The sequence below is a fragment of the Physeter macrocephalus genome, chromosome 2 (assembly GCF_002837175.3).
Source record: "Physeter macrocephalus isolate SW-GA chromosome 2, ASM283717v5, whole genome shotgun sequence".
Taxonomy (NCBI): Eukaryota; Metazoa; Chordata; class Mammalia; order Artiodactyla; family Physeteridae; genus Physeter; species Physeter macrocephalus.
Window position 1 is genome coordinate 135,424,035 of NC_041215.1, and position 22,943 is coordinate 135,446,977.

General features: G+C 48.3%; 1 protein-coding gene across 10 annotated transcripts in view; it reads right to left on the minus strand.

The window, feature by feature from the left end:
• COL6A3 (collagen type VI alpha 3 chain) overlaps window positions 1–22,943 on the minus strand; it is an 86,271-nt gene that overhangs the window by 12,415 nt on the left and 50,913 nt on the right. For 6 of the 10 annotated variants that reach the window (XM_007114090.4, XM_007114093.4, XM_007114094.4 and 3 more), the window contains 20 exons: window positions 22,643–22,696; window positions 20,404–20,439; window positions 19,752–19,814; window positions 19,203–19,265; window positions 17,816–17,878; window positions 16,864–16,926; window positions 15,369–15,419; window positions 15,142–15,177; window positions 14,596–14,658; window positions 13,501–13,563; window positions 12,203–12,235; window positions 12,085–12,121; window positions 11,970–11,981; window positions 11,379–11,872; window positions 9,737–9,833; window positions 8,421–9,119; window positions 7,124–7,226; window positions 4,124–4,620; window positions 2,197–2,475; window positions 1,065–1,163 (listed from right to left, as the gene is read on the minus strand). In XM_007114090.4, the coding sequence (XP_007114152.2) occupies window positions 1,065–1,163; window positions 2,197–2,475; window positions 4,124–4,620; window positions 7,124–7,226; window positions 8,421–9,119; window positions 9,737–9,833; window positions 11,379–11,872; window positions 11,970–11,981; window positions 12,085–12,121; window positions 12,203–12,235; window positions 13,501–13,563; window positions 14,596–14,658; window positions 15,142–15,177; window positions 15,369–15,419; window positions 16,864–16,926; window positions 17,816–17,878; window positions 19,203–19,265; window positions 19,752–19,814; window positions 20,404–20,439; window positions 22,643–22,696 (2,905 nt within the window). The remainder of the gene's footprint in view (window positions 1–1,064; window positions 1,164–2,196; window positions 2,476–4,123; window positions 4,621–7,123; window positions 7,227–8,420; window positions 9,120–9,736; window positions 9,834–11,378; window positions 11,873–11,969; window positions 11,982–12,084; window positions 12,122–12,202; window positions 12,236–13,500; window positions 13,564–14,595; window positions 14,659–15,141; window positions 15,178–15,368; window positions 15,420–16,863; window positions 16,927–17,815; window positions 17,879–19,202; window positions 19,266–19,751; window positions 19,815–20,403; window positions 20,440–22,642; window positions 22,697–22,943) is intronic. The other 4 variants (XM_007114091.4, XM_007114098.4, XM_007114099.4 and 1 more) reach the window with 2 other exon arrangements.

Here is a 22,943-nt window from a genome sequence, read left to right on the forward strand (position 1 = left end):
GTGAGAGGCCCGCGTACCGCAAAAAAAAAAAAAAAAAAAACACCTTAAACTGGAAAGAGTAAAATAGGGAATCCTTGCCAACAGCTCAAAAAATAACTTGTTGCTGCTTCTGACAATGCAGGGCATATTGAGAAAGCACAGCTGCTTTTGAATCTAGCACTGTAGGAAGGCAGCTGGGCACTCGTTTTGTCATAATCCGTTACAGAAATTAACAACATAAAGAGATATGCCTTCCTTCTCCTGACTGTGGCCAATATATCAAAAATTAATGAACTGTCCCTATAATTAGTGGAAACCCTTTGCTTTGGGGTCTGTAAACAGTAAGATATCTAAATACCCTTGACTGTGGAATTAGTACCAATATCTTTTGCAGAATACTCTTAAGCAAAGCATATCGGCTATTTCAATAACCAGTTTCCCACAGATGAACAATCATAGCTCATGTCCCCCTGAAGGAGAGGTTACGGGTCCCCCAGAGTTCCACTGCCCAGGACAAAAGCAAGTCACAACTGTCACTTCCAGAAACACGTCTAACGCATCATGGATTTCACACAAAAGGTGCACATGCTTTGGGCTCAGACTCATAGAGAATGGCAGGCTAGACTAAGGCAGGGTGTGTGCTTAGGAAATTGGGACCAGAACATTGATCCCATGGGTCACTTCCAAAGCCATTTATTCCATGGATTCCAGTCTGAATTGTCTTGTATTCTTCTAAGCAGTTTTTTATTAGATTAAATCACCAAGTGGATGAAATCCTATGCTTCGCTGCCTCACACACCACAAATCAACTCGAGTCCCAAGATGAGGCACCAGCGAAATGACTAAGGGACACATGAGTTCCTGGCTACGGCCCCCAAAGCAGCCCTCGTTCAGCTTTTTCTAAGATCCTGGGGACAGGCAACTTGGAACATGCAGAATAAGGCCAGGAGGGGCCACCCAGAGCCACTTTGAAACTTTCTCCATACAAGTCACTCCTGGTCTGAGAATTAGAACCCCAGCAGATTAAACTGTTCAGAAGAATGCTTTCTTAGTGCTGCAGAGGACCTGAGAGTTTCACAGCTCACCTGTTTTACTCCCAGCCAGCCGTTCTGCGCTCACCACTAGATTGATGGTTGAACTAGAAGCTGACCTCGCTGTTTGCAGAGGTGGAGGCTGAATTTTCTCTATAAAAGAAAAAAGATACACCACTAATAGGTAACTCAGAAAATTAAAGGCTTCGGAACCCTACGGGACTGAGGCAGCCTTGCCGTTCTGGGTCATGTCTTATGTAAGGAGGGGGCCACTGAAACGTAGAGACCCAAGAAGTCTCCACACACACTGCTTATGGCTGTTGTCTGCACGTTTGATTCATCTCAACAAGCCAACGGAGGAAATTTCTGAACCTGGAAGAGATCCTCTCATTTTTCCACATAACATCTTCTGCTTCCTTGGAAGGAAGCAGAGCCCTGGGGTTGAAGGGTCTTTGGACTCAAATCTTCATGGGTTGTACGGTAACTGATGGGAATTGTCTTTCCTCAATCATAGTTCCTTGATATGAATAACTCTGGCCCAAGAGAAAAGAATGGGAGCCTACCCTCCACGTCCCAGGAGCAGCAGGGTCGAGAAGAGTCAGGGGTGGGGGTGAGGATCCAGGAGAACTTGGGGAGAGGGCTGGGAAATCATGCAGGCCAGGCCTCGGGGCAGCAAAGGAGCCACAGGGCCAACACAGCAGAGGGCAGAGCCTGAGCGCGGTGAGACCAGGGGAGGGAAACGCTGGGGCCCTTTCTACAGTGCCTGTGGATGTCCCGTGGCCCCTGGGATGAGACTCCCTAAGGAGCCACGACTCAGTGGTGTTTCCTGTTCACTGACCATGGAAACATGCTTCCAACACGGGACATGGTGGGCAGCCGAGACCCAGCCAGGTTCCATGGCCATATTTCTTCCTCCCTGGGAAGGGGCTGCACTCAGGCCACATGGATCTGGTTTCCTGCATCAAGTAGCCCAGGAGCCCCAAGGCAGGACAACAGTTCACAAGGAACCCATTTTCCATTTTGTTAAGTTATCAAGTTGGGTGCAACCGAAACACACAGGATTTCGTTGTAACCTTGTTGCTGTTTCAGAAAAAGGCCAGTGAATAAGCATTGTTCCCTTTACGGCGCCGCTGGCTATCCCACGCAGAGATAGGAAGCAACGTTCTTAAACCAACAGTGCACTTACTTGTACTGAAACTGCCTTGGTAGATGGCTCTGACCTGAGACCTTAGGTAACAGATCACCGTGACATGGTACGTCTGCCCAGGGAGCAGGCCCCCGATGACGCGGTCCGTGACCGTGAGGTTCTGCTTCAGAACCGGGGACTGATCGTGGGCCGAGGTGATGGTGAGGTTGTATAAATAAGGGCTGGGGGGCTCGGGCCTCTCCCAGTGGAGTTTGGCGCTGTTCTCTGTGATTTCAGACGCGTGGACCTCTCGGGGTGCCTTAACTGCAAGATAGAGTGCTGAGAGCATGAGACAAAAAGTAAAACCCTAAATGACTGTAACACACAGGCCAGAGATGGACTCTAAAAGAGATGTACCGGTAGACGGTCGATCTGAAATTTAGGTGAGGCAGACAACTAGTTTCTCTTTCAAGCTCCCAAGAAATAGTGATCTTGCAACCTACCAGCATATGTGAAACGTGAAATTCACAGTAATCAAAAATCTCATTGTTCATCGGCCAGGTACACAACTACCTTTTTTTTCTGCTGAAAATCTCTCTTATTAAGGAAATACTTTGAAAATGTGTGGTCCAGCGTGCTTAATCTGAAGCATTCAAGACAGAATGAGGCCCCTAATTTAAAATATATTAAATATACATCATGGAACTTTAGGGTATGACGTGAAATTCTTTCAAGGAATCCCTGCTTCTCTCTCTTCATAAAATGAAGACAGTCTCCATTTTTTCAGGAGCACATACATCCCGCCTTCACCTTTCTATACAGTTTGTGACTCTATAGGAACTTCTAGCATCTTCTTTGCGGGAAAAATAAAAGAACACAGTCTGAGTCCCATTAAGCCCACCAACCCCCCACCCCCGTATCTAATCCAGCCTGGAATGCAGTCTTCCCAGGGGCAGTACCAGCACGTAGTTCAGTCTGTGCAGACGGACAGAACGATCGTCTGGGCTCTAACTTTTCAATTTGCTAAACGAAACGCCCCAATGTTGCCACAGCATGAAGCTTGGGCCTCTTCTCTATGGGTACATGCTTCACAGTGCAGACAAGGCTTACAATTACAAAGCTCCACCCAGATCTTCCGGAGTCATATTCTAAGGGAGGCGGGTCTGGCTCCAGAACTAAAGCATAGAAACATAAGCTTCACCATTTAAGAGCTGACAACAGACTTTCAATTTGCTAAACGAAACGCCCCAATGTTGCCACAGCATGAAGCTTGGGCCTCTTCTCTATGGGTACATGCTTCACAGTGCAGACAAGGCTTACAATTACAAAGCTCCACCCAGATCTTCCGGAGTCATATTCTAAGGGAGGCGGGTCTGGCTCCAGAACTAAAGCAACTGCATTTCCAGGAGAGGTGGGTGGTGGCCACCCACTGACATCCCTGAGAGAATGAGCCGCTCCCATGCTTTGCCCCGATGGGGGTTCGGGGCTCTCTCTCTCTCTCTCTCTCTCTCTCTCTCTCTCTCTCTCTCTCTCTCACTCCCTCGATGGGGTCTAAAACCCTACGTCTACTGAGAACTCATCCCTTTAACTGAAGACAACTGCATTTCCAGGAGAGGTGGGTGGTGGCCACCCACTGACATCCCTGAGAGAATGAGCTGCTCCCATGCTTTGCCCCGATGGGGGCTCGGGGCTGGGGTGGGGAGTGGGAAAACGGGCCACAGAGGCGGCGGAGGGGTGGATAGTTCACCTGCTCTTTGCTTGGAACTCACCAGCCTCACGGCGTGGAGGGGAGAGAAAGATTGCTTTCTAATATAGAAAAAAAGGGATGTTTTGGTAATTCCACGCTCAGACCAGCACCTTTCAAAATACATCATCTAGATGTCAGATTGCAGATCAAGGACCGTGTCTGGATTGCTTTGTAAACAGGCTTCAAGGGGCAAGCCCTGGACACAGTAAATGAGACATCCCAGGTAGGTGGCTTTCTTACCCATGGGCTTAGCAGTGGCTGGCCTGGTGGCGGCCAGTTTGGCTGCCTGGGGCCTGGGGGCCTCGGGCTTTGCGGCCATGGGTTTGGCAGCAGCAGGGGGTCTGGCAGGTGCCGGCTTTGCTGCTGCGGGCCTCGTGGCCACTGCGGATCTAACTGTGGCCGTCTTCGAAACCTCGGGCTTGGTGGCCTCGGGCTTGGTGGCCACAGGGCTGGCCAAGGGCTTGGCGGCCTCGGGCTTGGTGGCCGTGGACTTGACAGCCTCCGGCTTGGTGGCCGTGGACTTGACAGCCTCAGGCTTGGTGGCCGTGGACTTGACAGCCTCCGGCTTGGTGGCCATGGGTCTCCCAGCCACGGGTCTCTCGGCCACAGGTCTCATGGAAGCTGGCTTTGAGGTCGGCAGGTTTACCACTGTTACTGGTTTGGTGGTGGTGGTCACTGGCTTTGCTGTGGTCACTGGTTTAGATGTAGGACTTGAAGTAACATTATTTGGAACATTTCTGTTAAAACATATTAAATATTATTTCAACTCATACGTATTTTCTCCTGCTATCTAAAATAGACTAAGACATAACTCCATGCACTATGCAAAATTTGCTATCTCACCAAAATGCATGCAGTAGCTTTTATATATTACATAGAGCATTGCATACACTGAATTCCTTCCTTTTAGGATCTGTGCCACAGAAAAGACATTGAACAGCATATAAAAAATAGAATTATTAAAAATGAAGCCTCTATTGTACTATAAATACACCTGAAATCTTATTTTCAATTTATAAAAGCTGGAAGAGAGCAAAGAAACAGAAATAAATATCGTCATAATAATAATACTTATTGTTAATAATAAATAGTAAAAATAAAATATTTAAATAATGCTCTAATTATAAAAACTGACCAACTGAAACATATACACCAAAAACTAAGATCAGTTAATAGCTACGCTCGCTATAAGAAAGTAGCCACTCAACAAGATGCTATGTTAAATGAAGCTATCTACGAAATAGACAGACATAGAGAACAGACTTGTGGTTGCCCCCGGCTGGGGGGGTGGTTGGGGGAGGGATGGAGTGGGAGGTTGGAGGTTATCAGATGTAAGCTATCATATACAGGATGGATACATATCAAGGTCCTGCTGTATAGCACAGAGAACCATATTCAATAACCTGTGATAAACCATAATGGAAAAGAATATTAAAAACAGAATGTATATATGTATAACTGAATGACTTTACTGTACAGCAGAAATTAACACAACATTGTAAATTAACTATACTTCCATTAAAAAGTTTAAATAAAAAAATAAGCAAAATGCTGTGTTAAGCTGGAAAATGATCAAGTCGGCATATGCTTTCATTCCTAGGGCGTGTTGTGTATTTTTGTTTGTATTAATTTTTGTGTATGTGGTTGTTTTTCTCACAGTTTCTTGATTTACTATGAATCCCTAAAGAGGACAGCAACATTACCATCAGACATGGTAGCACAGACCCAATTTTGTTCATTACTTGCCCTGAGATGAACATTCATTATTTTATAGAAATGTCATGCTATATGGCATAGGCAGTATATTTTCAAGTTGCTGTCATAAAACTTCAGATACTAGGTTGCTTTGTTCATTCTGTTTTCCTAAAGATAAAGTTGAGCCAACTTGACGGAATGTTCGAGAGAAATTATACAGATAATACAAGGCTAGAAAAACAGAACCTGTGAACCTAGATCAAGCAGAATGAGTATCATAGCACCGGAGAAGGGTCACCGCTGCCTTGGGAATGATTTTCAACTTACTAGGCTGAAATGTGAAGCGTTCCCTCTGAGGACAAAGGCAAAAGCTGAAGGAGTTAAGGGGTATAGGGAGAAGTATGGGCAGTTGGAAGAGGTCACCCTGGGGCTCAGCCGAGAGTAAGGCAGGTAGTTACTTTACAAGGATAATTCGAATCTGCATCTCGTCTGGATGCAACAGACAAAACCTCCCCTTCTCCCAAAGCATGATCCTCTGTGGCCTTCTCTTGAGGGGCACAAATTGCTGGTACAGTGCCTGACCTCAGGTCCTGCCACCATGTCCCCCTTGCCCAGCCCTCTGTCACACAGCCACAGTGACCTCCTCTCTACTCCTGGAGTTGGCACCAACGATGGCGCTGGACATAAGGCCACGGAGCATGTGCCGAGCAGCCAGCATCACCATGGGCACTGCAGCCCCACCCACCTCCCATCCATCTCATCGGTCTTCCTAGGAGACCATGCGTGTCCCCTCCCTTTGCTAACACCATCACCTGTGTCATTACAGCATTCATCATTTTGAGAGACGGGGAGTCCATTTTTTGCTTAATGTATCCAATCTTTCTGTATGAAATCATTGCATACCAGTTATAGTAGACTGTTGGGACATATAGCCCCAGGGGCCCACTTTCTCTGTACCCACGCCCTTTGCAATGTGATGTGGCAGGTCCTCCCAACAAGCCCAGCTCCCCACTCTTGAATCTAGCGAGGCCAGCTTTGGACACGCTTTGGCCAATAGCATAGGGCACAGGTAACAGTGTGCCAGCTCTAGCCTAGACCTCAGGAGGCCTTGCTCACCTCTACCTTCTCTCACGGAGGCCTCCCAGTCTCCTTGTGCACAAACCCAGGCTTGCCACATGGAGCCCAAATGAGCCCACCCTAGACCACCAGTCCACAGCTGACCAGCAGCTGACCACAAACATGAAAATGAGCTCTGTAGAGGCCAGAAGAACGGCCCAGCTGAGCCGAAGCAAAACCCACCAGCCCACAGAATCTCAAACTACATAAACAGTTGTTATTGTAAGCCACTAAGTTTCAGGTAATTTGTCACACAGCAAAAGCTAATGGATACAACAGACTCTTCCCCTGAAATGCTCCACGTGACATTTGGGAAGTCACGTTTTCTGGATTTCAACATCCTCACCCCATAAAGTTAGGCGTTGGCTGAAGGACCTCTGCATTCCCTCTAGCATTCGAATTTCTAAGACAGTTATTCTAATCACTTACATTTGTTTGTAGCCAAACTGCACAAGATTCTTTGCCGGTTGGTCCCCTTGGAACCAATCACACTGTTTCCTGATATCTGGGGACAGGTAAAAAGCATTCTTACCTAGAGAAAAAGAGAGAAAGAAATATTTAAGGGCATGTGAACCACATGCAAATTAAAATCAATCTGCTAAGGAGTTAAATGGATCACGTATAGGTAGTCCGTGAATATTTGTTGAATTAGTTCATTCTTCCAGACAATCTAAGCCCAGTGATTTGAAACATGAAGCATAATGGTGCTTGATCCATAAAACATCTTAAGCCAGTATCTCCTATTTGGCAATATTTGGGTGATTAGGTTAAAGGTAGCATTTACTCAATGTGAGGGAAGACGGGAATAGAAGAAAAATCAAGTGCAGAATTTACCAAGTTCCAAGCTCTTGAACATCACATTATAATAGAATTACTTTGAACATTTTCTCAATGCTGTTTAACAAAAGTTCTGTTTTAATTTTCCGAAGACGGTAATAGTGGCTCCTGGGTGAACTTGCTGGCCTACCCTTGCTTCACATTTTTCCCCTAAAACTTTAGGGGGACAGGTCATACTTTATAAATCTCCCTCATTTGTTAGATGCTTTCCTGTGCCTGACTCCATCAAGGCAGTGATGAATGATACACCTCCTCCAGGATGTGCAGTCTACAGGGACCACATACCCATAAATGAATGACCAACGGGCCATGTAATAGATGCGGTAAGTACAACATCCAGATTAACAATGCCCAAGCCTTGGGAGTGGGGACCATCGCAGTGAGCAGGGGGTCTGGAGATAATTTTTGAAGATGAATGCGGGTTTGTTGCTGAAGCAAGGGTGGAGATCATTTAGCGGAGGGAGAGCCATATCGGGTAAAGGCTCAGAGGTATCCAAGTGTAGGGTTGGGGGCTAAGCCCAGATCAATGTTGCTCCTTCTAGAAGCTTCCCTGATCCCCATCAGGGCACACTCCATGTGACATAACAGCGTATTATGTCATGCCTAATAAATGTGCACTTGACCCCTTCACCCACCTAGACTATAAACTCCCGGGGACACAGTCCATGGCTGGGAGGGGTCTGGTCAAGTCTGGTTGAATAAACGAGTCAACAAGGGCAGGATTCCCGTCTGTGTCAACTGCCAACCCCAGCTCCTAACAGTGTGTCTGGGATGTGGTAGGTGCCAGTATATACTTGTTGAATGAATGGACGGGTCAACATGGGCACACTAGCTATCATTCCCATGCCTGCGGCCCCATCCCTGGGAGCCAATTGTATGCAGGACTTACTGCTGATGAAAGATGGCAACAGCCTCCCAAAGCGCATCAGAGGCTCTTCGTTGAGCTCAGTAGACTTGTCCATGAGTTTGAAGAAGATGTCGTTCGGTTCACTGGCGAAGCTGTACAGCTCCTTGACGTTCACCTTCCTACCAATGCCCAGGATCACGAAGAAGTAACCCTTGCATTTGGCCTGCAGGATGGCTCTCTGGGCCTCCTCCAGCTGCTGGTTCTTCACCTCGCCCGTCAGCATCAGGACCACGAGCTTCAGGTCCCGTGGGTTGGGTGCACTTTCAAAGATGTTCTCAATGGTATAGTCGATGGCACTGCCCAAAGCCCTGGTCCCCTGGAGCTGTGTCATCCTGCTGCCGAGGAAGGCCAGGAGCTTCTCCTTGGAGCCGTAGTCAGTCAGGGAGAATTCCACCTTCACGGGCGGCACGCTGGCGTTGCCCATGGACTCATAGGGTGCATGCTGCACGACCGCTACTCTGGCGAAGTGCTGGGATGCCTTGGGGTCCGGGCTCATGTCCAGCTGTTGGACCAGGTACTCTATGTACTTCCTCATCTCGTTGAACTGGAACAGAGTGGTGGACTCGGAGCTATCTAAGATGAAAGCGATGTCGATATCCACGTCGCTGCCCGCTGCTCTCCGGTCCCTGAAGGAAGGCCTCCAGCTGCCAAATCCACAGGATGGGTCGATGTTGCAGATGTCTAGAAAGAAGCATGGCAGCCCATTTATTCTGTGACTCTCCTGGCGAGATACTGCACATCAGTCTGCAGGGAGTCTGGGGTCATTAGAATTGTCACATAATGTAGAAACCTATGTATACCTTGCTGACAATATCGTGGCCAGATTTCAGTTTTCATCACCTAGCACTTACTAGAGGAAACAAATCAAGCTGAAATCCTTGTTAATATACTATGGCATTGGCATAATGAAAGAAAAGAAAAGAAAAGAAAACTACCTTACTTCTTTGCCACTCCTTGAAGAAATGTGTTCCAGAAACACATTACCAGATAATAAAACAAAACCAGATAATAAAATTCTGGACTCCAAGGTCAAAATATAAGCAGAGCCCACTTCCTCCTTTGTTACCTGTAGAACTAATCATTCTCTTAACAAAGAGAGGCTCTGTTTGGGGGCAGTCGGCTTTAAGCATGGAAACTACTTATGCAGCATATACACTGGTAAATACAAAGCTATGTGAATCTTCATTTAACTCAAGCTCTCTGTACAGATGATGATTATTCACTCAAATGTCCCTCTGTGGATAGTGTATTTCGCAATTGCAGCCGGACAGATTTTTTCTCTTAGAGAAGCACCTTACCCAAGCAAACGTGACAAGTCAGGACTTTCTTCAAGAAGTCCGTGAGGTCTCCGCTGGCTGGTAGGACAAGGGCATGACCCACCGCTGTGTTATTGATCTGGTTTAAACAAAAGGAAATCCTCAGTAGGAGTACACAGGGTAAGTTACCATTTGAAAATGTAGCCGAAGAATACATTAGAGTCACATCAATTAAATAAACCCCCCAATAGATCAATATCTTCTCTTTCTTGGGAAGCGGGGTTAGGAAGGAAGGCACTGATTATGATAGGAAAACATAGGTTTTCTTCCAATGAGATGAACCGGTGTTCAAATCCCACTCCTGCTGGACCTGAAGCACAATTATTTAACTTCTCTGGAAGTTAAATTATCTAATTTCCTTAGCTGCAAAGTGGAGATAAATTGTGGGAGATAAATTCCCACGAAGTTATTTGGAAGATTAAATTGCATAATGTATGTAAATTACCCGGTATAGCCTCTACCAAGTAGCAGGGACCTAAATGTCATTGTTATCTAGCAATAATAATAGCAACTACCAAATATTCACTCCGTCCCTCTCCCATGGGCCCAGGTCTAGAAAGGGATTTAACAACAAAGTTATGAAATCACTTCCAGAAGACTCAGAATGTCCTGCCCATCACAGCCCCTGGCACTTCATCATTAAATTGAATAAATGAATGAATATTTGACTTTTGGAACTTGCTGAAACTATGCTTTTTAGGAAACATGCGTGGTTCTGGATCACTCAGCCCTCACAAGGGGAGATGTATACATGATCCCCTAATAAGAACGTTAAGGTTGGTAGCCCAAGCCGGAGTCGAAAGCCCAATACTATGTTCTCAACTTGGCCTGGAGTTTGGCCGAATAAACCCTAAGAGATGGTGCCAGTGACCCAACTGCGTCTTGCTGACGTGGCAGTGATAAAACCTTAGAATATCCAGTTTGGAAAGGAAGACGCTAGGGACCATCTCATCTGCCAGCCTCTGTTACAGGTGAGAAATCTGAGACACAGAGGGCGTAAGTGACAGAGCCATGTTACTTCTGGTGACTTAAAGCTAGAAGGTGGTTGGACTAACACTAGAGCCAAGACCTCCTCACTCCTGTCCTGCTGTGTCCCTTCCTGCCCATTATCAACCCATCCTGGACTACAAAACCAGAATCAGCATTGAGTAAATATTAATTGACTAATTAATCTTTATATATATATATAATTAGTATAACAATTATACAAGTCATTTAAGCAAAGAATAAGGAAACACTTAGCTGCTTCATAGGCTGAAGCTAATGCTTCCTTGTCCTATGCTTAAATAACTTGTTTCATTGTTAGATGCCAGCCTGGCTGAGGAATGTTTGAACAGGGCTGCAGCTTGGGTGTTGGGCTTGCTGATTTCTGGAGAACCTCCCAAGGAGACTGTAGGCCTCCAGGGTCAGCCTGGGAGAGTCTCATCTAAGAAGCAAAGAGGGACCTGGTGGGAATAAGTCATGGGCATTTGGATGTCCATCCAGTGCCAGAGCCATCAGGCTGTTCTGGAAGTCTCACAAGTGAGACCAGCCTCATCTAGAAGCTATGGGGTGCAAACCCACCAGGGAGGGTACAGTTGCACCCAAGCACCTTCTCAGAGTCAGAGATGCCCAGAGCACAGACCTGCAGGGCGTTGACCAGCTGCCGGTCCTCCTGGCTCGTGAGGAACAGTGGTGTGATCCCAGCATCTGAGAGCTTGAGCACGGCCTCCCTGAGCTGCGGAGACTCCGTCGTGGGTTTATTGCTGAAGAAAACAGACACCTTCCTCATCAGGAATCCATTCCGCACCCGCTTAAACGTGTTTCTGGCCACGAAGGACATGGCAGTTTCCAGACTCTGTTGCTTGGACGTCAGAGCCACCTGAAGGTTCTTGATCTTGTCCTGGAGAACGGACTTCTTCTTGGAGTCAGCAAAGCGGATCTCCGTGGTGACCTCATTGTTGTAGGTGACCACGGCCACGCGGGCCCCCCGCGGGCAGTTGCTCTCGGCGATGGTCAGGTCGTCCACGATCTTCAGGACCACATCCCTCATCCGGCTGAAAGTGTCCTGGGTGACCCCCTCGGAGGTGTCCAAGGCGAAGGCCAGCTCCGTCGGGAAGACAGGGCATTCCAGGGGCCCTGTGGGAAGGGGGAGGGTTTTCACAGATAAACTACTTCCTGGAAAAGGGGTCTTCTGCTTTCCTCGGAAGGAAGTCCAATTACTGAAATGACTTACCGTAGCAGCAAGCTAGAAGAGAACAGAGAGGAGAGTGAAAGCCTGGTCCACCGGGTGCGAATTTCACACATAAGGATAAAAATGAGGCACAGATGGCAGAAAATCGTGTACTTACGACATTTATCTTTGATGCTCTGGACCAGGGCACATTGCTGGAAAAGGAAAGAAGATGTAAGAGAACAGGTAGAGCAAGCTCACAGGGCAAGGGCTCGCGAGGCACACATGCAACTTACGTCCATCGAGTCACCTCTGCTGCCTTTGTAACCCTGCAAAACAAGGACGGGGGCTGAGACCTCGCAGATGGGAGGGCTGTGGAGCTTCCCGCCAAGGAACAGCCCGGGGCCCACAGACGCAGGACAGAGAGAACAAGGTGGGCCCTGACTGATCTTGATCATTTACAGGCTCTCCCTATAAATTTGATTTAACTGCTCGAAGAGCAAAGGAGAGACTTTGAGGACAGAAGTGTTTCCCCTGTAAGATAAACAGCTCCACGCCCTGGAATCCAGGATACTCATTGCAAATCAACGTAAATCACGCATTTGAACTTGAGTCTAAACGCTGCTTCTCCCGAGAGAAGAGCTGCCTTTCCCCTGCTGGCTTCCTACATCCTGTCAGAGGAGGGACACCCAGGAGTCACTTAGCTATCCTGAGGCTCCAGGTCTAAGCATGCCGGGATTCCACCCCGGGGATACACTCATGGCCGCCCGCGGCATCTCATCCCAATGTGTGGCCACCGAGGGCCAAGCTGTCACCTCTTGGGCTAGCCAGCGTCTTTCCACCTGGCTGCTCCTGATCATCCGTCCCCCGCTGCAGCTGGACTAACCGTCTCCCGTTAAAGGCTCCTCTCCAGATTAAACACCCGACTCTACCATCTTCTCCTGGGTTCAACCAATCCAACCCTCTAACCTTTCTTTCTAAGGATGATTTTTCCACTTCCTGAGTTACCTTTTCCATTCTTCTGTGAACCTCATCAATTTCAATGTCAGGAGACAGTACAGGAAGAAATTCAAGCCAGGAAACAAAGACATTCATGATGAAGGATATGGAAGGGCTGGAGAAAGGTGCCCTCCTGGCTCTAGGTCACTAGTGGGGTTTCAGCCACAAATCAGTAGCTCCCTTGGGGATTTTACAGACCAAAGGGAATCTTCCCCAAGCCGAGGTCTATACTATACTCCTTCCACAAGACGCAATCGAGAGGTATTCAAATGTGTTCTCTTTAGTCTGTCCTCAACACAAACCTCAAGCAAACCTACACCGGGAAATTGTAAAGGCAAATTACGACCCACCCTAGATTACAGAGTTCCATGTGAAACTTGCTTTAAAATTTTCTTGGTACTCTAAAGCTCAAAAGCTCTTTTCTCCACTGTGGTATCAGAAGGGAAGTGGTGGAAAAACAAACAAACAAACCACCACAACAAAAAGGCAGACAGCTCTTTTGTGAGGAAAAGAGATAGTGGAAAGTGTTCAAGGAGGACCATATGTAAGGCACCCAGCCCTCGGGCAGCTTGATTGGAAATGGGTAGGTACTTACAGATGGTCCTGGGTAACCAGGGTCTCCCTTCTGTCCAGCTACCCCTGGAGGTCCTGAATTTCCCTAGAAGCAGAACAAACATTGCTCAATTGCGGCAGAAGACGGAGAATTCTCAGCTTCTGCAGTTGGAAGGGGCGGTGGAGATGATCTTGTCTAATGTCCCCCATCACCACAAGGACTCTCTCACTTTAAGAGACCTTAAGTGTCTCCAAAATTCAGGTATCGGGACAAGTGGCCCCAGCAAAACTGATGTGCATCTCCCACAGCTCTGTTCGCTGGCAGGTCAAGGTGAGATAGATGCTTTGCCTGAGGACCTCTAATAAGACCCCTATGGATGCATAAGAAAGCAGTAACTGACAATTCATTAGCTCACTTTTCGATGTAGATAACCAATCCAATGTTTTAAAACTCTACCGCGAGTAATAAATGATCTAGTTTGAATGTCCTCACTGAGAAAATTAACAGGATAATTACAATGAATTCAACTCTATTTTAAGCCGAAAATAACCGTTAGAAGCCTTCACCCGACTCTAGGCCACAAGTTGCTAATTCAAGACTCAGGGCAATCTTCAAAGGATGAGTAAACATCCACTACGGAGAATAATCCAGAAGGAAAAGTAGCTTAAGAAAGAGGAGTCTTTTCATGGTGGGGAGGCGAGAGAATACGTGGTCTCAGCCTGGCTCTCGCCCCTGAACTTGGAACCCTAGTAAGCACTTCATGCAGCTCATGAAATCCCGTCTCCGCACCGTCTGGTGGGCATGACCAAATATGTCTGCGCAGACTTCTGATGTCATTCACTGTGAGACTTGAGTCCCCCGGCACCATGCGAGGAGTGGACCATGGGCTAGTGACCTTTGAGACGTATTTGACGAGGGGGCCCTCCAGACCTCCCTCTAAAGGGAGCATGACCAAAGGAAGACAGCACAGACACAACTGCAGGGTGTCCTGAGTACGTCCGTCTAAGGCTTAGGATTCCTCTACTCCCACCCCACGCGCTCTCTGGCCAGGTGGCAAGTGAAGAAAGGTAACTTTCAAAGAAGCAGTGGAGTCTTCAGTGTTCAGACCTGCTACCAGGAAGGTGCAGGCAAACTTACCCTTCGGCCTCTGATGCCTTTGGGTCCCAGTGCTCCGTCTGTCCCCGGCTCACCAGGATAGCCCTGGGAAGAGAGCCCGGAAGCAGCACATTAAGCTCTGAGAGGCAGGTCTAGCGAAGGGTCCCTGGGGGCCTCTGGACCACACTTCCCAGAGCGGCCAAATGGCTAATTTTGATGGATTTTCCACCAAGTTACCGGCGCAGCTGCGGCACTTGCAGACTCAGTCTAAGCTTACTGAACTTGGACTTAGAAGTTACATGAATGATAATAACATCATACAGATTATAGTAGCATCTTAAGGTTTATAAAGTATTTTACTGCAGTGCCCCTTCATTTAATCCTCAGGAGCACCATGACGAGGGCACACTGTCAGCTCCATGTGACTGATGAGGGAGTGTCTTGGAGAGGGTGGGCCTTTCCCAAGGTCACTTGATTAGTAAGTGTCTGACTGAAGACTAGACCCAAGATAAGGTGACCTTCAGTCCATGGTCACATCAGACTCATCCTAGAACAATGATGCCGTTTACCCCCTAGGGGAATATTTACCTTTGGTCCTGGGTATCCGGGGAATCCTCTCTCTCCCTATAAGAAATAAATGACTCAGTATTTGGTCCCAAATTAAAGTCATCTAACATAAATTATTCTCGAGCAGAAAAAGTATACCCGTAGCATCACCAAGAGAAAAAATTCACTACATTACAATTCAATTTTGAGAGATAATTCTTTAAAAATACAGCAAGTCAGAAGTTCAAGAATCCTCGGCAGACACATACTTTTTTGCCTCTGCGTCCTTCACTGCCAACTCCATCTCGTCCGTCATCTCCCTAAGAGTGGAAAGACAGCGTTACTGCAGGTGCCCCTGTCAGGCACACCATGACCTTCTTTTCCTAAAGCCCTGAGCAGTGGGTCTTTGCATCCCTGGAATGTTCCCAGATCAAGGAACAGCTCAAGGAAGAGTTCCTAGTCCTATCCCACCCTCCAGTGCAAACAAGACCGTGTCTGTACTAAAGAACTACTACGAGCTATTGGTAAAGATGCTGTTTGGATGTAGAATCAAAGACGCATGGAACCAGGGAATCTTAGAGTTGATAGGACTCTTGAAGGCCACCGTGATCTATGCATATATGAGTCTTTGATTCTACTTCAAAGCAAGAACGCAGGACTCAGTCTCACACCCTCCTGAGTCTTCTGTGCTCAGCCCTTACTCCCCTCTCCCCGGTGCCCCTTCCCTTCCTTCCAGGTCATGCCTCTAGACTGCCTTCCTTCCCCAAACCCACTTCCCTGTACTTGGAGATCTGCCCCTATCACTCTCTCCTGGGGGGCTTTCCGAACTGGACACTGTTGATTATTTCGAAAGAATTTGCATGAAATATACACTGATATCTCTAAAACATGCACAGAACACGCTCCTTAGTCAATTTACAGTTTTAAACAGCTAAAGAGCTGTTGTCCCAAATTTATAGAAACAGATTCAGGAAGAGATTTCATTCAATGGTTTGAGTAGATTTTAAAGTCTGATTTTTTTTTTCCCCTCTGCTTCTGAGACAGTCATAGCAACGGATTTTTAAATTTCAGCTAGCTGTAGAGAAATTACAAACACAAGAAGAGTATTTTCAAGCTTTGGGATTGCGAATCAGATCAACCTGGTCCACTTATGTAGTTTTTAGGTGTAAGGACTCATTTTACAGAAAAATTCCCAACGTACCGGAGATTTCTTTTTCCTGGATAGAAACGTATGTTACAACGTTATTGCAAGAGAGCGGTTAGGGTGTTTTTAAATAACTTTTTAAAATGAATTCTCAAAGTTAGAATTTCCATTGCTGGGATGTCTCATTCAAAACGAACCGTTTCAATCTGAATTGAGATCTTATCAAAGCCCATTCCATTTTAAACCAAGGACGTTTATTTCTTTGCAGAAAAGCTCCATCTAGTTGAGCTCCAAAAGCATTTGTAAGACCTGAAATGAAGGTGGTTCAAGGGTCAGTAAACCACCACATTCACTTCTCAGAAAGAAATCAAGAAAAAATGTCTCTATTCACTCCCCCTCCAGTGAAATAAAAATTATTTTGAAACTTATAAGCAGCAGGTTTCACTATTTTCAGTCACATCCCCAGTAATATAAGAAGCAGCTATCAAGCTGTCTCTTTGTGGAACCAACCCAAGTTGCAATGACAAAGGCCAGCCCAGCACAAGGCCACATCTCCCTGCTTCCTGAGCATCTCAGCGGAGCCAGCGGCAGCCTGGGCCCCGTGCACATGTTGGTCTTACCGTCTCCCCACGAGGGCCCCGGTTCCCGACGCTTCCCTTGGGTCCTGGATCTCCGGGCTCGCCCTAGACATAAGAAACAGGGCTGAGACACCTGTGGGTCTGGGACGATTTAAAACGTGATTCCAAGCCCTGCCCTTGTTCTGGGTGACATCATCGGTAGGGTTGCCACAAGCTGCTAACTTCACCTTTTAGATTTCGATGTTAATGATTTTTTAAATTGCAACCTCCACGTGTGGACTCCTGGAAGGGGATCCAGGAAGGCCTGTGTCTGTTCTTTCCATCATCATGGCACGGGGACGTGCCGACGGGGAGGAGAGAGAGACGGGAAAGAGGAAGGCGTGGAGCCAGCAGTGAAAGCCAGTGGCCCCACGAGGGGCAGAGAGGCAAGGCTGGAGTCGCATGAACACACCGCTTTCCCCGAGAAAATGCTGCCTCTCAGACTGGTTATGATGAATAGTCGCCATTCTCAAGGCTCATAGAAAGGCAGCCTGCAGCTAGCAAGCTGCTGTTATCCAAGGCAGCCGGGCTCTGGGACCCTTGGATGAGCTGCGCGTGGCCAGCGGAGCTGCCGTGCACAGCGTCAACGTCTGGAGAATATTCAGCGCAACACGGAAGTGGCCCTCGTGCTGCTCATGTGCTCCGAGGGCCCTGAGGATGCTGAACTGTCCTCACAAGCCTGTGCTCGAAAAGATACGGCAGTTCAGCAGCGGCTGGCAGGTCTGGTTACGAGAACGCCGGGTAACCCACTGCACACAGCCCGCGGGTGCCCTCAAGGCGGGGACAGTGATGCCACTGGCCCAGCCACTGTCAACAGGGGAGGCCTGGCGGAAAAGACCAGAGGGGAGGAGAAGGGATATGCAAACCAAGCAGCTGGACAGACTGACGAACGAGGGAGCGGTGACACGGTGTCCGGCCAGGCCCCGGCCTGGGGAAACACGAGCTCCAGACAAACCTTTCTTCCCAGGGGCCCGGTTCTGCCACGTTCTCCAGGAGCACCTGCGGTCCCCCCGCTTCCCTGGAGCATGAGGAGGGGACAGAGTCAGTGAAACATTCGCCCTCCAAGCCAAAGCGTCCGAAGCCCGCCTCCCGCAAGCCCCACCCCACCCCCGGCTGCCCCCATGTGGAGGTCAGATCCTGCAGCTCTCTGCCACTCTCAGCCCTGGAGACCCCAGTGCAAACGTGCACGGAGATGGCTTGTGCAAACCTAAAATATGAGTGTGACCGGTTTTCACAGGTGTACACACGTCTCAGTAATTAACGTTCACCTCCTAAGTTACCGACTAGGGGACAAACACCCGGATTTACATGGCTTTACCTCCTCTCCCTTTCCACACCTCCGCAACGAGCACCGGACTTTACAGGTGTGGAAACCCATACACACCTTCTCTTCGAGTGAGTGAATAAGTCAACAAAGGAACATAGCTCTTAAAATGCAGTGCAGCCTACAGAGCCCAGAAATGACCCTGACAGATGCGGCAAATCCAGACGGTGGCAGCTGTTTGTACTGTTAACTATTTGAAGAGCTTCAACTCACCCCTGCACCATCTTAAATTCTTGACTAATCAGAGCTTAAATAAATATTTAAAACAAACTAGGTATTTATCAGATTTCAAACTTGGGAAGGACTTTCCAAGCAAATAGGGGCTCTCACAAAGTTCCTACTTCCCCTGTAAGACATTTTTGTGCATTTATGGAGCCTCAGGCCAGTTCATTGCCAGTTTATTAGTCATTACGAATTTCCGTAACAAATTATAAGATGGCTCCCTGTCCCTAGCAGACCCAAGGGACACCAGAGTATGGGCACCCGGTCCTAGCTCAGTTACACCATGTTTCCGCTGATCATTGATAACAGCCAAGATAGATGTTGATGTTTGTATTGACAGCAAGTTTAAGGAACATCTTCCATGTCGAACTTGAGGACGGGGAGCTCCTTACACAAATACCAAACCGCAGGGGCAACTTCCAGGGGCCAAATATGAGATAACACAGAGTAATCTGAGAATTTTGGTCGATTCATCTGATTTCCTGCAGGCCCACCCTAAGACTTCTGCAAGGAGGCCCCTCCTCCCTTTGCTCACCTCCCAGGTGGCCTATGTTTGGAAGGGGTAGCACTGGGACTTAGTCCCTGGAGCATCAAGAAAAACGCCCTCTAACTTCCTCAGAGTGAACGAGCCAGTTGCTCCGAGGACTGAGGTTGGCCCCACGTCTGTGCTGCCAAAGAGTCGGGCTGAGGGGTCTGTCTCCTGTTCCACCCTTCACGAAACATGGAACTCTCGGCCTGCTGGGGCAACATGCTATCCATTTAGCTAAAGAGAGGGATGGGATCAAGACAGACTTACCCGAGGTCCAAGAATGCCTTGTTCACCGATCAGGCCTGGAGGACCGGTGGGGCCAGGAGGACCCTGAAAAAGTAAAATGCCAACGTAAGTGCTGTGTGGAGGTGACACACCATGACTGCCATAATATCCGCACAACGGAATGTTATTCCACCATGGAAAGGAGCAAAACACTGACACCGGCTACAGCATAGATAAACCTCAAAAACATGGTGCTAAGTGAAAATGCCAGACCCAAAACCTATTAAATGATTCCATTCATATGCAAGGTCCAGAATACGCAAATCCACAACGACAGAAAGGAAATTAGTTGGTTGTCAGGAGTTGGGGGGAGGGGGCGTGACTGCTTAATGGGTACAGGGTCTCCTTTGGGGGACGATGAAAATGTTTTGAAACTAGATAGTGATGATAGTCGTGCAACATGGGGGATGTACTAAACGCCACCTTAAAAGTTTAATTTTGTGCTCAATTTTGTAAAAGCAATGGTCACCTCAATTTTTCTAAAATGGTAGAACATGTCACAAGGCACGCAACCACACCGGGGGTACTGACCTGTGCACCTCTGGTCCCCTGCTCTCCCACAGAGCCCGGCTGGCCGGGACCGCCCTTGTTGCCCTTTGAAACAAGAGAAGACGTAGGGAAGGGTCAGCCCTCTGTTCTACAGTCACATCTGCACAAGGGTGCAGGGAGACAGTCACAGCTGTACCAGGGGTCGGAAGCGAGAACACCATAACTCCAGGAAGAGACACTTAATACTGGGAGCCACTTTGCACCCTTGGGATCGATCCTCTCTCTTCCCTCGCCTTTTCCTCGAGCTGACTTCATGACATGAAGCTATTTGGGACCCAAACCTGTCTTGCACAGGTGAGAGGGCAGAGCCACCAAGACGTGTGACTTGCTGAAGACCAGGTGAGTGGGCACGTCGCGGGCAAGAGGCCCCCAGGACGCTGCCTCCCCAGTCATCTCCCTTTCCTTCTCCCCTCCCCACTGTCGCTTTCATTTTGATAATCCGCCATCATCGTTTTTGCAAGTCTTATAGAAGAGGCTAAATTGAAGGAGATGGTAGAAAAGATGGCAGCTACAAGCTCTGATGGCGAAGGAGAGAGTAATTTTTAATTTGTGGCTGGGGTGAGGACCATCTCCCGAGAGCACACAGTGACTGACATTGTGATGACAGCACAGAGATGGCGACTTTGAGGCTTACCTTAGCTCCTGACGGTCCCCTTCGGCCAACGCCGCCCTGAGGAAGAAATCACACAAATGGTGAAAGGGAGGCGGGGAGGCTGGGGGAGGCCGGGCTCCCTGGGACTTAACCCGCACGTTCGCGACACACGCTGGGCCCCAGACACTGTGCCTACCCAGCCCAGAGGAAACTCTCATGAAGGGACACCTTTTCTCCTGCCCTCCCCTCGGCAAAGTTTTTCTTCCATGCTGTCCTCGTCAATCATCCACATGGAAGTTCTGAGGATGTGACTTCAGACCTGCCAACCAAAATAAGGACCCCTCGGGCTGCACGGCCCCAGACAGTTTCAAGTAAGGAATGTGAAACAGGAATGTCGACCTGTCTATTTTTCTTCCATTTTTCTAACTGGAGGGAGAGGTAAGACGTTAATTATAATGGAAGGGAGTCCCAGACTCTCCACACTGTCCCGGCCAAATATAACACACACTCAGTTAAGTAAAGTATTCAGCGTGGGCGTATGTGAACCTAAAAGCCCGGCTGTACTTGGTTTGGGCTCATGACTTGGCAACATCTTCCCCGATGCTCCAGAAGTGAACCTTAGTTCAAATAAACGTGGGCTCGCTCTTAAGTCATCCATTAATTCCCACCTCAAGATGGCTTCCCCTTCAGTGGAAAGGCTCGGGGTGGGAATCCATCCTGGATATATCTTTGCAAGGTTAGGGGTTGAATTCTGGAGCCTGTGACGCACCAGCCTGCTACAGGCTTGGCCTGTCTTCTGCATCAACCCAAGAACCACCTTCTCTGCTCCCAGTGAACAAGCCCCATGATCTTCTGGGGCCACCGTTCTGCCCCGATTCACTATAATGGCAGCTTCTTTAATGGAAGACCTTGGCCTCCTTCCAGGGGTGACACATGGACCAGAGGGGGAGGGGCGCGGCCAGGCGACTCTCCACAGAGTAGCAATCTGCCGGCCCCTTCCAAAGGGGACCTCACCGAGTACGACCGCAGGCCACCTGTGCTCAGGCCACGTGAGGAGTGAGGTAGAGCCCAGGGGAAGGGTGCGTTTCATCTGGGCGTGAGCCTGGCTTAGTGATGTCCTAAGGGAAGACAGCCCTAACTTGACCACACTGGTTTCAATCCCAAATCGACACCCCGTGCATAGAATTAACACGAACTTTATGCTTGACTGTATTTTAAGTCTCTTCATGGAAACAAGCTCTGGCTCTACTCACGAACTAAGTTGTTCAGCACGTTATAGCAACGGAGTGTTTCCTCATGGTTTTTTTTCATTGTAGAAATCAACAGCATTCTTCAAAAATAATACTCAAAAGCTTTTAAGATAGTATCTTCAAAATTTAAGTTTTCTTCTGAATTTTAAAAGCAAAGTTATGCCCATAGTATATCATTTGCCTAGGGGCGAGAGTCGTTGCTTTTAAAAGCCCTTGGTCAGCACACACCCTCTGATCGTCCACTGCGGATCCCTAACCGTGTGACTGCCACGGGGGAAAGGGCTGAGGGGGCCCCCGGTCTGGCCCGCATCCCCAGCCAGATGCTGAGCAGACACCTTTCTCAGGCACCCACCAGCGCCCTGAAATAGCCGTGAGAATTTACAGACTTCCAGACACATCGTCTCCCAGCTAGGAGGCCTGAGCTCTGTGTAACCCTGGGCCCTGGAAGCACTCAAACAGCTTCCCAAAGATCATTCACCTCCGTTTGGCTTCAGCAATTCTTCAACAAGGCTCCAAGACGAGGCATGCACTGAGCAATTGACAACAGGCATTTCTGAAACGTCTTGAAAAAGCAATTGCGAGACGCAATTCACTAGAAAATTGACTCTGGTTTCACTGCTGGAGTTACAGCAGTACGAGAAAAACAACTATCACACAAAACAAATATACACCCCGTCAGCCTCCCCGCCCTTTATCTCCTCACTCCCTCTGTATTTGTGTTTCTGTTTAGATTTTTTTTAAACATTCAGTGGGATAAAGCCCGGCCGAATATTCGAAAGCAGCAAAGATACCACTTTTAAAAGTGTCTATTCAGTACGTTTTGGAAGGGGAGGGCAGCAGCCTGGGGGAGTCCAGAGTGAATGGTAAGAATGAAAGGTCTGCAGAGGCAGCAACGCATGGGGACGATGGTTTCCGAAATCGCCTTAAATTCCCTAAATAAAAAGTTGCTGAGCAGCTCTGCCTCAAAGAGTGTCTAGCAGAGTTAAGTACATATCACCACAGAGCCCCCGCAAACCCCAGGAGGCACTCACGCTTTTCCCGGGTTCTCCGGGCCCGCCGGACACCCCATCTGTCCCGGGGAGACCCTGTCATGGGAAAGAAAATTAACGTAAGATTCTCGTCTGCAAAGAAGAACTTGTAACTCAAATATCACACAAGACGCTGGGGAAAAGGAATGGCTACACACAAGGCCAGTCGCGCACTCTGGGGGTGCCTTAGACCCAGGTGCGCTCTGCCCCCCTCGAGGCTTAGGCTTGATGAGCACTTTCTGGAAATATCTGTGGGGCACAACTCTGCCGAGAGGAAGCCCCTCTCGGGAGGGGCTGTTTCTGT